The 16,076-nt window shown below is 35.0% G+C and overlaps 1 protein-coding gene across 4 annotated transcripts in view; it reads left to right on the forward strand.

Moving 5' to 3' along the window:
- RPS6KA3 (ribosomal protein S6 kinase A3) overlaps nucleotides 1-16,076 on the forward strand; it is an 81,490-nt gene that overhangs the window by 60,290 nt on the left and 5,124 nt on the right. For 3 of the 4 annotated variants that reach the window (XM_072848990.1, XM_072848981.1, XM_072848973.1), the window contains 7 exons: nucleotides 1,372-1,497; nucleotides 3,283-3,372; nucleotides 8,260-8,418; nucleotides 11,968-12,129; nucleotides 12,329-12,405; nucleotides 13,512-13,629; nucleotides 15,780-15,920. In XM_072848990.1, the coding sequence (XP_072705091.1) occupies nucleotides 1,372-1,497; nucleotides 3,283-3,372; nucleotides 8,260-8,418; nucleotides 11,968-12,129; nucleotides 12,329-12,405; nucleotides 13,512-13,629; nucleotides 15,780-15,920 (873 nt within the window). The remainder of the gene's footprint in view (nucleotides 1-1,371; nucleotides 1,498-3,282; nucleotides 3,373-8,259; nucleotides 8,419-11,967; nucleotides 12,130-12,328; nucleotides 12,406-13,511; nucleotides 13,630-15,779; nucleotides 15,921-16,076) is intronic. The other variant, XM_072849000.1, reaches the window with a different exon arrangement.

Raw genomic sequence — 16,076 nt, forward strand, 5'->3', positions numbered from 1 at the left:
TTTTTGGATGACAAAGCTTTGCTTAGGTGTGATTTTTGTGTAAGACAAGACAGGTGGACCTCATGCTAGAATGGGGGAGAGGCATGCCTTGCCTTCTTATGAGGCTGCGGTCATTCTAAAAGCATGCTTCAGCACTGGAGAGTTTGCAACCAGCAGGGAAAAAAGCAGATGCATGTACAGGAAAGAAAAGGTCTTCCATGTACTGGAAGACCTCTGCAAAAATTGTATTTCTACCTTCTCTTTCTGCTTTTGATGATTCTAATTACTGAGGGAGACTGAGTTGTGAAAACCACCTGGTGATCTAAATTGTGTTGAAATTTTCTTATTGGTATATAAGTGGGAATAAAAAGGTATGCTGTATGATTGGGTTTATTTAAATTCTCACGGCAAGGATATTTTGCAAATGTCTGAGAATTTTTAAAAAACAGTTTATTCATAACGTGAATAGCTCTTGTATTTCTTTAATCCTCTTACTATGTCTAGAATAGTCGTAACATGCTTGTCTGTACACATTACCTGTTTCATGTGTAACAAACCATTAAATTTCAAGGGATTTTAGACCCTCTTTTATTCTAAAGAAGCTGTCTGATTTGGTATACATGTCAGAATGACTTCTAGTCCTGAAATCTTGCTAAAAGTTTCTACAAGCTTTTCTGTGCTCCTTCTTTCCCACATAGTTTTGTGGATGAAATTCTTTCTCTTTGTATATGGTTTCCTTCTCTTGTAAAGGTCTGTTTCTCTGCTGCCTTTCCTCTGTGCCCCTCAACCGCTTCCTCACTCCTATTTCCTCTTTTCTGTGCTGCAGGATACCCAGATGGTTTCCTGCAAGTGCTTTGCATCCTTTACACAAACTCCTTATACTAGAACACCATTTCCTTCCCTTACAAGAGTGAACACTTGTCCTTCTTTCAGCTTTTTATTTCTGTGAAAGGATTTTTGACTGCCATACCATGCAATTTCCAGTTAATCTGATTCTATTCAGTATGTCTGAATTTTCCAGCTGGCATTCATCTATTCAGATAACAGAAACAGTGATGCTTTTTTTACCATTATTTTATCATTATTTTATCATGTAGTCTTCTGATCTTCTCTGTTTTGGAGATCCTATCTTTAAATTAATAAATCAGTAACCAGAAACGTCGTCATGTCAGTTTCTAAAATACAGTGTGCATTATTTACAATGTCTCTAATATATAATTTATCTCATACTAATATCAAACAGAAGGTAGTGGCTCTTTAGACCAGTTTGACCTAGTACAGCCATCAGTTTAAAATTAAAAGCAAATCAGTAGGAATTAAAAAACTTATTCTTACTATAAAGGTCAGTTATATATTTAGAATATTCATCAATTGATAATGTTATTTTGGTAGCAGTTGCACAGGAACAGCATTCAGTTTACTGATGGATACGAAGTAAAGGAAGATATCGGAGTTGGGTCTTACTCTATCTGCAAAAGATGTATTCATAAAGCTTCAAACATGGAATATGCTGTAAAGGTAATTACTTTGTTATAAAACACACCAACTGTTTACAGGTTTTCGCACATAAGCATTGGGCATCATTAATTTATTTGCCCTAAAGAACATAGCAAATTAAGATAATCTTTTTCTATTAAGAAAATTTTTAGATGCAAATGTGAATTACACTAACCAACCAAATAGAATATTTACTGGCAGATATTTATATAGAATTTGTATGGGTTTTGTTATCTATATGCTGGTTTGGGTGGTGAAAAGCAATCTTCAGTCTTTGAAACGCCTATGTAATTACAGTAAAACTGATGGGAGTTACATGACTGCTTCTAGAAGGAAATGTACTATGAAAAGCTTACATGACTTTCTATCATTTTTTTTAAAAATGTGGTTTGATTACTTTTATTTAAACATAGTTATATATGGGCTTTTTGCTTCCGAAGTAGATTCATAAATTGTCAGATAGCTAGGAATTCATAACAGTGCTTAAGTCTGATATACCTTCCAGACTAAACTTCAACTCTGTCTTTGCTTGCTAGTTTTTAACAAGGTTTCTAATGTTGTTTTTATGTTATTCCATGGGGATTTCTAGCACTTCTTTGAAGGCATTAAATTCTTAGTTGAAATCAGTAGAGTTCCCAGAAGTGGAATGATAAGAGTTTTTTTGTCTTTCTGTATAACACTGTGGAGCTGAATGGTTACTATGAAAGCAGGAGTACAGATTAGCAGACTTTAAAAGAAAAAAAAAATTAAATCCTGTTCTCTTTTTGAATTGTTGAGCAGTTTACTACTCAAATATGTAAAATGCGAAGATAAATTAAGTATCTTTTGCTGTATCTTTGTACACAGATTGTCTATTGGAAACCCTCCAATTTCAATTTTGTAGTTACATACTTGTCATTATTCTGGTTCTGGCCAGGAACAGATTTGACTTCTGTGCTTGCAATTTGAAGTAATTTCTTGAAATCAGAAGAAAGTACTGGCACAGCTGTTAATTCTCTAAGCTGTAACATTTATTGTGAGGATTGCCTTGCTTTTCTGCTGCGTCTGTTGTGACTTTTTTCCCTCAAGGAATCATGAAAAAAGAATAAGGTGATCAGTGTCCAATGTGTTAGGATGGTGCTGGTAGCAGTAAGGGCTTTAGGATGTCAAGAGGAAGAAAGGAGAAGACATTAGAGGTAATTCTACAGGTCAGAAGCAGAGGGGGAAAAAAAGAAGAAATAGAATACATTTTAAGTAGGCCAAAATAATGTTTTGCTTGTTTGCACAGGGAGAGCTTCAGAGCCTGATAGCAAGCCTCCAGAGATTCAAATGAACTTTCATAATGGAATGCTTGTCTGAATTAACTCAGAGAAATTTTTTCTTTTTCTTATTTTTTTTATTCCCTTACTCTCCTGTTTTGTCTTTTGCTGCACTAAATATTTGTTTGAGATTAGCTTTGTGAAAATCAGTTCATTAGCATCATCAAACCAGTATCTCATGTCAAATTAGGAACTTCCTATTTTATTAAATGGTGGGTGACTGAAGTCTTATCTACTAAACAGCCTTGCATTATTTGTCACAGCCTGAGGGATCAGATGACTTACCCTCCAAAATTGTTTTCAACAGGGAGATTTTTCCATGTTTTTCCGACGTTTTTGCTTTGCTTTGCTGTTCTGATTTAACAACCTTTGTTTTGGTTATAATTCATGCCTTTTACCAATAACAATAAATATTGCTTATCTGTTTATGCTAGTAAGCACACCGAAGTATTACACTATATAACATTCACAAAAAGAGTTATGCCTATGTATCTATTTGCTCTTATAGATCATTGACAAGAGTAAAAGAGATCCAACAGAGGAGATTGAAATCCTACTGCGCTATGGACAGCATCCAAATATTATTACCCTAAAAGATGTAAGTAGTGTGTTAGACATCCTTTAGTGTATTTTAATTGCATATCACTTTCTAATCTGAGAGATAACAAACTACATGTTTTAGACTTATGTTCATGTTTTTCAGTATTTAAAAATAAAACAATGTCCTAATGCAATTTATTCAACAATATCCAATTTTTTACTGAGATGTCTCATTGTCGTCTTTTAAAGATGTTCATATTTTGGTACAACATAATCCTAAGCAGTCAAATAATTCATCCTTCATAAATCCTAGCACAGGAATAATTCATTTAATGTTGGCTGTATTTTTAAAGGAACAAGCAAGTTTTTTTTGATTGCTTAGTTAACTTTGAATCTACTTTTGTTTACGATAGTCAAAAAGAATTTTAAAGTTCATAACTGAGACTCACTGTTAGCACAATACCCAAAGTAATTTTCATGGACAGTAATGAGTATTACTCAGTAGTGGACAAAACCTTTTCATATCCATGGTCACCATTTTTCTTTACCTAGTATCTTTATCTGGTCTTTGTATGGAAGATTATCTAGCTATTTTTTTCTTGTATTATTTGCTCTGACCATGGAAACACTTTGACCATAAAGAGCAAAGAACAGAATCACAGAATCATATAGGTTGGAAAAGACCTTTAAGATCATCGAGTCCAACCGTAAACCTAACACTACCAAGACCACCACTATACCATGTCCCTAAGCACCTCGTCCAAACATCTTTTAAATACCTCCAGGGATGGTAACTCAACCACTTCACTGGGCAGCCTGTTCCAATGCTTGACAACCCTTTCAGTGAAGTAAAATTTCCTAATATCCAGTCTAAACCTCCCCTGGCGCAACTTGAGGTCATCTCCTCTTGTCCTATGGCTTGTTACTTGGGAGAAGAGACCGACCCCCACCTGGCTACAACCTCCTTTCAGGTAGTTGTAGAGAGCGATAAGGTCTCCCCTCAGCCTCCTTTTCTCCAGGCTAAACAACCCCAGTTCCCTCAGCCGCTCCTCACAAGACTTGTGCTCTAGACCCTTCACCAGCTTCGTTGCCCTTCTCTGGACATGCTCCAGCACCTCAATGCCTCTCTTGTAGTGAGAGGCCCAAAACTGAACACAGTATTCGAGGTGCGGCCTCACCAGTGCCGAGTACAGGGGCACGATCACTTCCCTAGTCCTGCTGGCTGCACTATTTTTGATACAAGCAACATAAGTTGGGAGGTGGACATTTTTCATAGTGAACAGCAGATTATGATGATCTAACAGAAAAAGAAAATTGTCTTTCTCTCCTTGATTATGCATCAAAGAGGATTAAAAATTAAAAAGGCATATGCTTAATGACTTTCTTAGTCTGCAAGAAAGTATTCTGGTCCCCAAAACCAAACCTCAAGCAAAACAGCTAACCATTTCCAGGAAGCTGAGCCCAGTTGAAGGGAGATTCTCAGACACTTTGAAGTCATTAAAACAGTAGCTCGTAAATACTGTGGAGATGAGTACTAGAGAACTATGCCTAAAGTTCTTCCCCTACTATAATCTGTCTTCACTTTATCAGTATCATGTAGTTTGGGCCTTTCTTGGGAGAACAAAATAAGTCAGATATACAAGGGAGCCCACCATGGAGCTTACTTTATTGCAAGCTAGGTATCATAATTACAATCCCATTTTCTGTTTGTTCTGCTTCACAAGGTTGGACAATAAAGCTACCTGAAAGCAACTGTGCTAACACGGAACCTGCATCAGCATTCACATTGCTTTTAGCGCTGCATGCTAGGTTTATGTGTTACTTGAATTCATAATAGAGGTTGTGTTATTTAAGCAGGAAGACAAACATAAGGAATGTGAGTACTTACCTGAACTTTAGCACTATGAATATTTTACACTGAGAGCAGAGAAACCCAGGCAGCCTTGAAAAGTTGCCACATATGCTGAATCATTTTACTTTGTAATTAATTCTTCATTATCATCAGTCATCTTCCAACACGAGCCATGTTTCATTCACACCAACAGCAATACACAAATAGCAAAAGGAGACTACAAAAAAAAAAAAAGCCTTAAGTCCACAGAGGAAGACAGGAGGCTGTAATTCTCACTTATTTCTACTCAGATCCATTCCTCAAGCAGAGTTTATGGAAGTATGTCCAGTGTAAGGAAAGAGGTATAGGATTCATATGTAATAGAAACTTGTATAATATCCACTACTGTAAGAATTTAACATCGTTTTAAGTTTTCATTGTCCTACTGTAGATGCATGGGGCGGATTGCTTGCATATCCCACAATATAATGGTGTGCTACTACACCTTTCAGAGGAAAGAATAAGGAGTATTTGGCCTTCAGGCCTCAAACTCATCAAGAGCACCATGAATTATTATACAAATAAAACTCAATGTTGATTTCACTCAATTTTTCATTCAGTTCCACACCAAAATTTAAATGTTTCTATTTTGAAATGCCAAAATAAAATGTTTCAGCATTTAAGTGCATGTCTTTGGAAATTATTATTCTGCAAGAAATTATTTCTTTCTTTTCTTGTATTTCAAGAATAAATGCAGTAATATATGAATTTAACTTAGGATGGACATTTTCATTTTTTAATGTAGTTTAATTCTGAAGGCGTTTGGATTGAAACAATGGATATTCAGAACACCAAATTCTTTCTGCAATGCACAGTCCTCTGGGGTTTTTCCTTCTGATTGTTATCAGTGGTCTTTTTCAGTTCCACAGTATATAAACAAAAGAAGGAGCTATATTGTGCTAAATCAGATGTCCTTCTTATCCAATATCCTGCCTCAGACAGTGGCCATTACTGGATGCCTAGGAAACAGTGTAAGAATGGAGGAAGCACACAGCTTCCAACAAACCATTACCTAGAAACTTCCTGTGCCAGACCATTATATGTATTTTACCCTTTTTTACCTATTAGTTACTGTTCTGTAACAGAACTTTTGTTTTGTTATTTAAAGCATTGGCTGAAGAATCTTTTCAGAAGCTTTTTAGAAACCTGAATACAGTATATTCAGTCTCCCTGTCCAAGTGCTTATTTATGAGTTAAAAAAACCTCCTAATATGTATGTGAAATCTTATTTCACTTTGCAAAAACCCTGTTCTCTATCTCCATTACATTATATTTTGCTCATGTGCCTACATCTGTTTCTCACTGTAGTTTCTTCCAGTTTGCCTGGTAGAGAAGACATACTGACTGATCTTTGGCGTGTGCCAGGAGTTCATTTTAAAACTTAGCATCACATTTATGATCTCTGCATAATACTGTGCACCTAACTGTGAAGAAAACTTCAAAAGTATTTATTCAGTGCAAACAGCTTCCTGGGATAAGACAGCTAAATTGATAATAACATTAGTGAAATCAGGCTAAGGGGAATGGTTTGTTTGAGGTGGTCTTTTTTGTTTGGGGTTTTTTTTTATTTTTGCAGCCAGACAGGGCCAGCAAGGGGTAGCAGATAAAATAGTAACCAAATGCAAATTTTGTTTGAATGCCCCCTGCAGTACTGAGATGTGTGTGCTTTGTAGTGTCAAATGAAATAAGCTTATTTCCTCATGTTATACCAGGATTAGAGGGAGCATGCTTATTAAAAAAAAAAATCTAAAATGCCAGTTTAGTATCTAGAATTATATAATTCTACTATTTAATACTGTGTAATAGTTAAAGTCTTAATACAAACATGTTCAGATGATCAGTCATTTTTATTTCATGGGTGAAAAACTACTGTTAAATGAGAACATAGAAACCCGTCATGTCTTCATCCCCTTAAGATCATAAGCTTGTAAAGCCTGGGGAATTATTTATTTAACACTCTTCCTTTTTTTTTTTATTTGGTGAGAAAATAATCCTTTTAGTATAGTTAAGAGCGCAAAAATTTCTAAGCTTAGAAATTTAGTAGCCTCTCTTTCCCAGGTAGCTTAAGACAAGGAAATTGGGATGAAAACTCTTTTTTTAATTTAGCTGATATCTATTCCTAAATTTATTTTACTACAACTCGGATAGTTGTTTCTAGTTAAACACAAAATAGTTTTTATTTCACACATACTACGGAAGAGAACGATTCCAACATCACTGTAAAAATAGGTTGAAATAAAAATAGGGAACAGAGTCTGTAAAAGATTTCGCTAAAGCAGAAACCAATTTCTGAGTTAAAACCCCAAAAAAGTGCAACTGAAATGAAATGCTTAAGTATAGCTTTAAAAGTGTTTTGGTATAGTTCAGTCTGTAGTGCCCCCTGGTGATAATATAAATAATTCTCAGCTATTGTTTCCCTAGAAGATAAAAGCCATGCAAAAATTAAGCCATTTTCCATAACTAGAAGGGCTAAAATATACATGTTTTATTAATTTTAGACTTTGGTGTAGGCTTTATGTGCGTAGTAATACATAAGTTGTAGGCTTTTATCATAGCAGCTCTGTATGCATTAACTTCATTGTTCACAGAGAGATGGTGAACTTAGGTTTATTTTTTACTTTTTTTGTCTCACTGTTCAGTTGTAATGATCTCTGTTTATATTTGCAATTCGGTGCAAGGATTGCTTCTAGAATTTGCTCTGGTTTTGCCTTAGACTAGTTTCCATTTACTACTACTTAATTTCTCCCATGTCTAGTTTAATTTGTTTCAGTAAAACTATATGGGGAAAACTACATGTTATTAATCTTTTTTTTGTCTTAAACATTTACATGCCAGTATTTTTGTGTTATTTCATTACTGCATTACCTTTTTGTAGTAGGCTTTGTGTTCATTTCTGAAGATGAACAATGTTTGGATAGTGTGTGGGGTGAGAAATATGGGAAAAATAATTGAAGAAAACAGCTTGTGGACACGTCTGCACTATCTCTGTGCATTCACAGGAAGATAGCAGAGAATAAATATTTTGAAGTTTACATCTTTATGTACTTTTTGCAGGTGTATGATGATGGAAAATACGTATATGTAGTAACAGAACTTATGAAAGGAGGAGAACTGCTGGATAAAATTCTTAGGCAAAAATTTTTCTCAGAACGAGAAGCTAGTGCTGTTCTGTTCACAATAACAAAAACTGTTGAATATCTCCATGCACAAGGGGTAAGTTTTCATCTCGGACAAAATGCTTATAGATGCTAATGTTCTTCTCTTTCAGAAGTATAAATCCATATATTTATATGTTCTTCTGTGTGGTAATTAAGTAATTTCTGGTAAATAAATACATTGCAGCAAGAATTTGTGTTGAAATCAAAACATTCTACATCAGCTGTGTAGATATCCAGATAACAGAGATGATGCAACTGTTTCTGTTGTCCTTCATGCAGTCTGTCAGCAGTTCTGTGGAATATACAGATAATGACTAACAGAAAGGATATGAGAGGAAGTAAGCCAGGAAGAAGTGCTAGGACCAGTGCTGTTGCTTAGCCATGGGACCTAATGTAATTTCAACCCCATCCTGTGATAGACCCTGAAAATTTAGTATTTTCCACCTATCACTCTTGTAATTTCTTCCACTTCTTGGTTCTGAAGAACATGGTTTATGACTTAACTCCTGCGCCATAGGGTCAGGAAGTTGTAGTGGACTGTTACAAGAAGGAAAACTAATGCTTCAGGAAATTAATTTGGAGACAGAGGAAGTAGTTCAAAGATAGAGAAGGCAAGTGTGACAATTGCATGGCAAGAATGACAAGTCATATTGCATTTTTAAGTAAACAAGAAAAGGGAGATAGAGAAAAAGCAGAAAGTAAGGGTGCAAGGAAAAAGACAAGATGCTAAAACCCAATGTCGTTATCCAAGAGAAGATGCTTCGGAATGGCTAGTACTCAAATTATTTTAAGAAACAAATAACAATTCAGCACACACTGTCGTTTCTGGAAGCTATTATTTCAGAAAACTTATGATCAAAATTATCTGGTGTATCTTATTCTGTGATTCAAGGCTTTCTTCAGTCACTTGCTCATGTGTGGGTTTTTATTTGAGCCTGTGTGCACAGGACTAGAATCTCTGGCCAGCAGCATCCATGGGAATTATGAATAAACCTCAGTACCTTCTGTATGGAAATATAAATAATGAATAACACAAATCATAACTTGGTTCCTTCTTACCACAGGTGGCCAAAAAAGGCCCAGTGTCCTTGCATCAAGTAAGGGATTTTAGGGGCTTTTGTTTGTCTCTTTACTGTAGATCTTTGTAAATATTGGCATTTTAACTTGCATTCGATCACATGCTCTTTGGAACTTTTACTTTTGGAAACTTTCAGGTTGTCTTATATTATGTACACTTCCGCGTGAAAAGTGGCCATGTATGTAAATAATGAGTACTTCAGTAGTCTAATTTTTGTCTGGAAGAGTCCTCCCTGTCTTCAGTGGATTTTCCTTTTGTAGCTCCTTTGGACACCAGAGGAGCTCATTTGAATATGGTATTAGGTAATATCTGGTTTGACAGATTCTGAATCTGTGTGCAGTCTCCACAACCCTTCCCATAAGGAGTTTTCCCATGGACATTCATAGAATACTTTTGAACTGAAAAATTAGCTAAGCAAGGAATGAAATCCTCGTCTTCAGGGTAAGCAATACTTCCAACTCTCAGCCAAACTATTCTAAAAGTGTTAGGGCCAGCATACAACAATTAAGGATTGTCACAATAGACTTTATAAAAAGGATAAACAAGAAGTATCATGTCATCTTGGATGACATGCTTCTGCATACTGGTAGATGATCGAGAATGCTAATCAAAAACATGATGCTAAGAAATAAGAGCTGAAACATTCTGCATATTGTTTTGCTCTCTTCTGTTACTCTAAAATAAAATGTTATTTCTGTGCAAAATATCAATATAATCTAAAAAATTTGACATCTTTTTAAAATTCACCTTTGGGAAAACAGCTTAACACAGGAAAGTGTTTTATTTATTCTTTGACATAAACATTTTGATTGCTTAGGAATTAGAGTTTGGATTTGAACTAGATTGTTGCATTTACTCTTCCTCCCACTTGAGAATTGCTTCCCCTTCTTCAAAAAAAAGTACAACTCAAGCAGACTGGTTCTAGAAACAGTCTGACAAATCCCCAGCTCTGTGCTGCTTCCGTTGCCCACCTCTTCCTTTCTACCCCTTTTAGGATCTATTTCAAAAAAACCAAACACCACCAACTGGAATAAAACTGTGGGGTTTTTTATTCTGCCTTTTGGAGCAGTAAAGGATGTTTCATTCATTACTCAGAGAGAAAGGCTTCTAATCTATATAAACACCAAAAAATGAGGGCTATCAGGAGCCGGTTCTCTCATACACTGATATCTCAAGCCAGGATGTTCCTCTTAACATCTACTGTGCCAACTCAAATTCTTTAATATCATTTTGTATACTTCAGCTTACAAGGTGCTTATTTCCATAATTTTAAGTATTTGTTTTGTTAAACCTGAGAATTGCAAAGTATTTGCATGCTGAAAAAGCCTCTACTAAATAGACTTACTGTGTTAAATGGCTTTACATTCTGCAGTCTTTTACTTCTCTGTCTTCTGTTACTTACTTTCCTGAACACTGCTAGCTTTCTGGAAGAAGCATAGAGCTTCTGATTCTGCACATCACTTACTTGCAGGAGTTCTGGGGTATCTTCTCATTCTAATGTGATTACCTTCTTGAAATGTTTCACCACGATCTTTTTCAAGAGGAAATGAGTCTTCCATTCAAATTTAACCATGAAAAGCTGTGTTTAATATTAATCAAATCACAGGACAACCAGGAAGATACAGGCCTTCATAGCAGATCTATTTAAATATTTAAAAGAAGACATTTAGATCCACTCGACTGTCTTACAGCAGTATATACCCTTTTCTTTACAGAGAGCAAAGCTTCTAGAGACTTTAGGCTACTTTGTCTTCTGAAGAAAATATAACAGGTCATCTGATTTCAAAGACCATCCTTGCGCATTCCAGGTTTTATTAAGGCTTGTTATAACATAGCTTCAAATAAGATCAGATTCATTCTGCCACAAGTTTTGCAGCTTCTACAGTCTTTGTCAAGCATTTTACATCTTGGGCCCCTACAAAACAGCCACTTGGGAATCAGTACAGGCTTTTTTTGACATGCCAGTCCATTAGGAGAATACCTCTTTGATATTTCGTTATTTTTTTGGCAGAACTGTATTAAAATTCTTCCTTAATCAGGCCTTAAACGTTTGAGATTAATTCAGATAATCTGAATTAAGGGAATGGAATATAGAGGGTTACTCCAACAGCAACTGGTGTGTGGTAACGTGGCACAGTGGCACATCAGCAGCTACAGACATCCGTGACTCCAAAAGATATTACTAGCCAAAGGTTCAGATTTAAAGAGCCTTGTAGGTATGCATGTTAAAATAGAAAATACATGTATTCACCCATTAGAACAAGATATCTGGAACTGTCTGTACAAATAAATTTGGGGGGAATGGGATGTCTGGGGGAGGCTTTATAGTTAGAGTTTCCAAGTTAGAATTGTAGTACTCCAGACACCACTGAGCATCAGAATACTGCAGCTGATGTTAGAAGCTGGAAATCTGGAAACTGATTGCTGATGGGAGATTTGAAATTAAGTAGCAGAATTGATAATTATAATATAAAGCCTTTCCTATGTTTAGCTTATTGTATTTAGTGGTTTGTTTTATTTTTTTAGGTTGTTCATAGAGACCTGAAGCCTAGCAATATTCTTTATGTTGATGAATCTGGTAATCCAGAATCGATTCGAATTTGTGATTTTGGCTTTGCAAAACAACTACGAGCAGAAAATGGTCTTCTGATGACTCCATGTTACACAGCAAATTTTGTTGCACCAGAGGTAAATACCAGGATAGCTTATATGCCTTGATTTATTTTGATGGGATTTTTTTGTTAGTTAGATACTTGTTCCATTCTTGTGTAACAAGTAAAATCACTTTGTAAACACTAAAAATTTGAAATGTCACTATTTTCATGGCATAATCAAAGCATTTCTAAGCATTTTTTTTCAGGAAAAAAATGTGTTTTGTCTCCCTCAGGTTTTAAAGAGGCAAGGTTACGATGCTGCATGTGACATATGGAGCCTTGGTGTTCTCCTTTATACCATGCTTACTGGGTAAGGGTAATTTTAGTTTGCTTTTCTGTAGAGTGGCAAACCAATATAAACAAAAAGAATAATAAATGTGGTCCCACTGTTGAACATGTTCCTATCGAGGCACTGATTAATCTCAACTTTGGCTTCAGTGGGGGTAGAATATGCTTTGCCATTTAGTAGAATCCAAGTTTGCAGGGACTGATGTGAAAAATTCTTGGTTTCTCATGCCTCATCTATTTTAGGTGTTTAATTTCTGCTTTATGGTGATTTAGGAGTAAGAATTTATTGTTTCATGTAAAAATTAGCTGATTAAGCAGCATATATATTGAAGGAAATGTATGTTGCAAATATAATTGCAATGCATTGAAGCATGATTGTGTGCCAAATTCAGCCACTGGATAGTCTGAAGTGACGCAGTTAGGATATAATAAATGCAATAGAAATGCATTTACGTATGCAACAGAAATTAATTGTATAAAGATGATGGATAATAAATTCAACTATAGTTCCACAAGTTCAAAAGATAGTTCCTATTGCACCTGCCAAATAGATTATATTTTTACACTGGATTATTCAGATTGCCACTTTGGTTAAGAGTTAACATCATCAGAGACACTCTGGCATTTTAAAATAAATAAGTGACAAACATATTTGGTTTTAAATATATCTCCTCTGGTTGTGGATATTCCGGTAGCAGCAAGAATGATTATAGTGAAGCAAGGAAAATTGCTGCACCTTCCTTCCTCTAGTATCAGAACAGCATTTATTCTTTTTTCAGACTCATCATGAAGTCTTCACATTTAATTTATAACAGCTTGTTTTATTACTTCACTAAAATATGAAAGCTTAAGGAATACTTTATGTAATTCAGGAACCACTAGTACTTAAACTGCTATAGGAAAAATCTGGTTTTCGGACCCGATATAGAGGGAATACATACAGTAAGAACAGATCTGTAGTCAGTGCTCTGCATTTTAATGTGTTAAGAATAATTTATTTTTACAGCTATTTGACTATCTGTTACCTATAATTATGTTGAACTCGCTGAATATTATCATCACATTTATAATAGTTATTGAGGTCCGGGTTACAAAAGTTATTAACATTGAAATTGTTTGGTTAAATAGCTACACTCCTTTTGCAAATGGTCCTGATGACACCCCAGAGGAGATTTTGGCCCGAATAGGTAGTGGAAAGTTCTCTCTCAGCGGTGGTTATTGGAATACTGTTTCAGATACAGCTAAGGCAAGTATATTTGCTTTGCCCTTTGGGGGATGAGAAATGGATTGCAATGTAACATGTTGCTTATAATGTATATATTATCATATACGTTTGGGTAAGTTCGACTCATTATTATTGTTGTTTTAAAATATTGATCTGATCTTTTATATGCCTAGAAGTTTGTTTCCTATTTATGATCCTTTTATGTTTCAACAGTCACTTGTATGTAGGAAGAAAAACAGGTGTCCCTTATACTATAGTCATTAACAAGTGTCCTTAGAAATATAGTGATTTGTGCATGTGTGTGAATACTGATAAATCATCCATGATGAGAAATGCTCTAATAAAACTTCATGTGGAAGCATGACATTCAAAAATCATACAAGTAGTCTAAATCAGGATAATGAAAATATTACAATAATTACCATATGCTCCACTGATTCAGGCTAGAAAAATAAATAGTTTTTCACATTTTCCTGTTTGGGTCAGTTCTTCAGAGTTACCCAAGACAGTTTAGCTCGTGCTCTTTCATTAGGGTTTGAGCAGTTTATTAAGTATTTTAAGAACTTTTGGTCCTTAAGGATGTCATATCTACTTGAAAAACAAAACAAAACCACTTTATTTTTACTGTGTTTGTACAAACTAAAAATTTTAGACAACTTTTTTTAGAAGTACCTTTTTAGAGCAAATAGACTCTAAACTTAAGTGTGCAATATCCTTTATGCCCCTTCTGTGTAGCTACGGTAAAGTGCTAAAGTTTTCCCAAAAAATCGTTTACATATGTTGTGCTCTTTTTTGCTAATATAGTTGTGATGTGCTTTCTAATGTACTGTTCTCATAACTCAACCATTTTCCCACAAATCATGTCATTCGATTGACAAATCAGCTTGTTAGAATAACATGTTTACACTAATCTGGTAACATCAGCTTTTCCTTCCTTCAGTCCCATTCTGTTCAGTTGTACTTGGGAGTCTAGAATGAACCAAAAACCTATCAGCTATGAAAAAAATCTTAGATTCCATTTTAATACCACCTTTATGTTCAATTTCTTAATTTGAATTAAAAAACAAAGAATGCTTTATATGAAAATGTCCAGTATTGCTAATGTATCTTAAATTATTTTAAATCCAGTTGTAGTCAACTAAATGTGTTTCTCCACAGGTAATTGCTTAATGTAGAAATTTTATTTATGCTTTACCCTTACTGACTGACATCTCAAGTCATCTATAAATATTATGCTGCTGTATAAATTTGTTTTCAACATCTTGAGTGTTGTATGCAATTCTCACTACCATAATTTGAAAAAGATAAAATAGAAGTTGAGAAGGTGGTATAAAAGGATGTACCAAAATAAACGTGAAAATCTAGTCCTATGTCGAGACCCACTTCCATGTAAAGAGAGTAAATAGAATACAATGTTTCATCTCAGCAGAGCTGACTGATACGACAGACAAAAGAGATCATTTCACTGACGATAGAAAGAAGGAAAGACTAATTCTTTTTTTCTCATACGATGATTTTATTAGGGAAATCAGGAATCATTCAACTAATACATTCTGCAGAATTTAAAAAACAAACAAAATTAAGTATCTGTTCATGTGGTTCACAACTTAATTGTGAAACAACTGTGAAAGGTGTTTGGGAAGGGGGGAAAAACAAAAGTATAAGTAGCAAAATGAGTTCAGAGGGGATGAGGTAAAAATCACTAAGGGTACGTTTATGGCCCGCAGGAGTATTAAAATTCAACCTTCAACTTGCACAATTTTTGAAAGATTGTTAGACACTGGGGAAACATGCAAAGGGAAAGATCATCTCTATTTTCTCCATTGTTTCTTTTTCAATACTCGTTTCCTACATATCTGCTATTTGTTGTTGTTAAAAATAAAATACTGGTATAGTGGGGCCTCTACTCAAGCCCAATGTGCATATTTTTATGTTTGCGTATTTTGCCTCACTTAATTGGATACTTTCCTGTTGTGTTACCAAGCATCCATTAAGTCACATAATTAAAAGATACAGTGTTAGCAATTAGCAGTGGGCAGTTTTTCAGCTGTTTCAAACTGATGTCATGAACATATTTTTATACCACTAAAATCTTCAGGTTTGAACTGTAATCTGTTTTAAAGCTGAAGTTTTACTGTTATTTGCATTGACTCTTTGTATATTATTGGCAGGATCTTGTTTCAAAAATGCTTCATGTTGACCCACATCAAAGGTTGACTGCAGCCCAAGTTCTTAGTCACCCCTGGATAGTTCACTGTGACCAGTTGCCTCAATACCAGCTGAACAGGCAGGATGCTCCCCATTTAGTGAAGGTAAGTAGGTATTTGTTAAGCTTGCTGTTTAGCCAAAATTAGTGTAAACAAAAGGATTTTTTAAAAAAAAAATTTACTGTGGCATGTGTTTCCTCTAAATACTATTTAAAAGTTGTTATGACTTGGAGTTGCACTAAGCCATAAAGTGAACTTGTA

The sequence above is a fragment of the Ciconia boyciana genome, chromosome 1 (genome assembly GCF_034638445.1).
Source record: "Ciconia boyciana chromosome 1, ASM3463844v1, whole genome shotgun sequence".
NCBI classification, from domain to species: Eukaryota; Metazoa; Chordata; class Aves; order Ciconiiformes; family Ciconiidae; genus Ciconia; species Ciconia boyciana.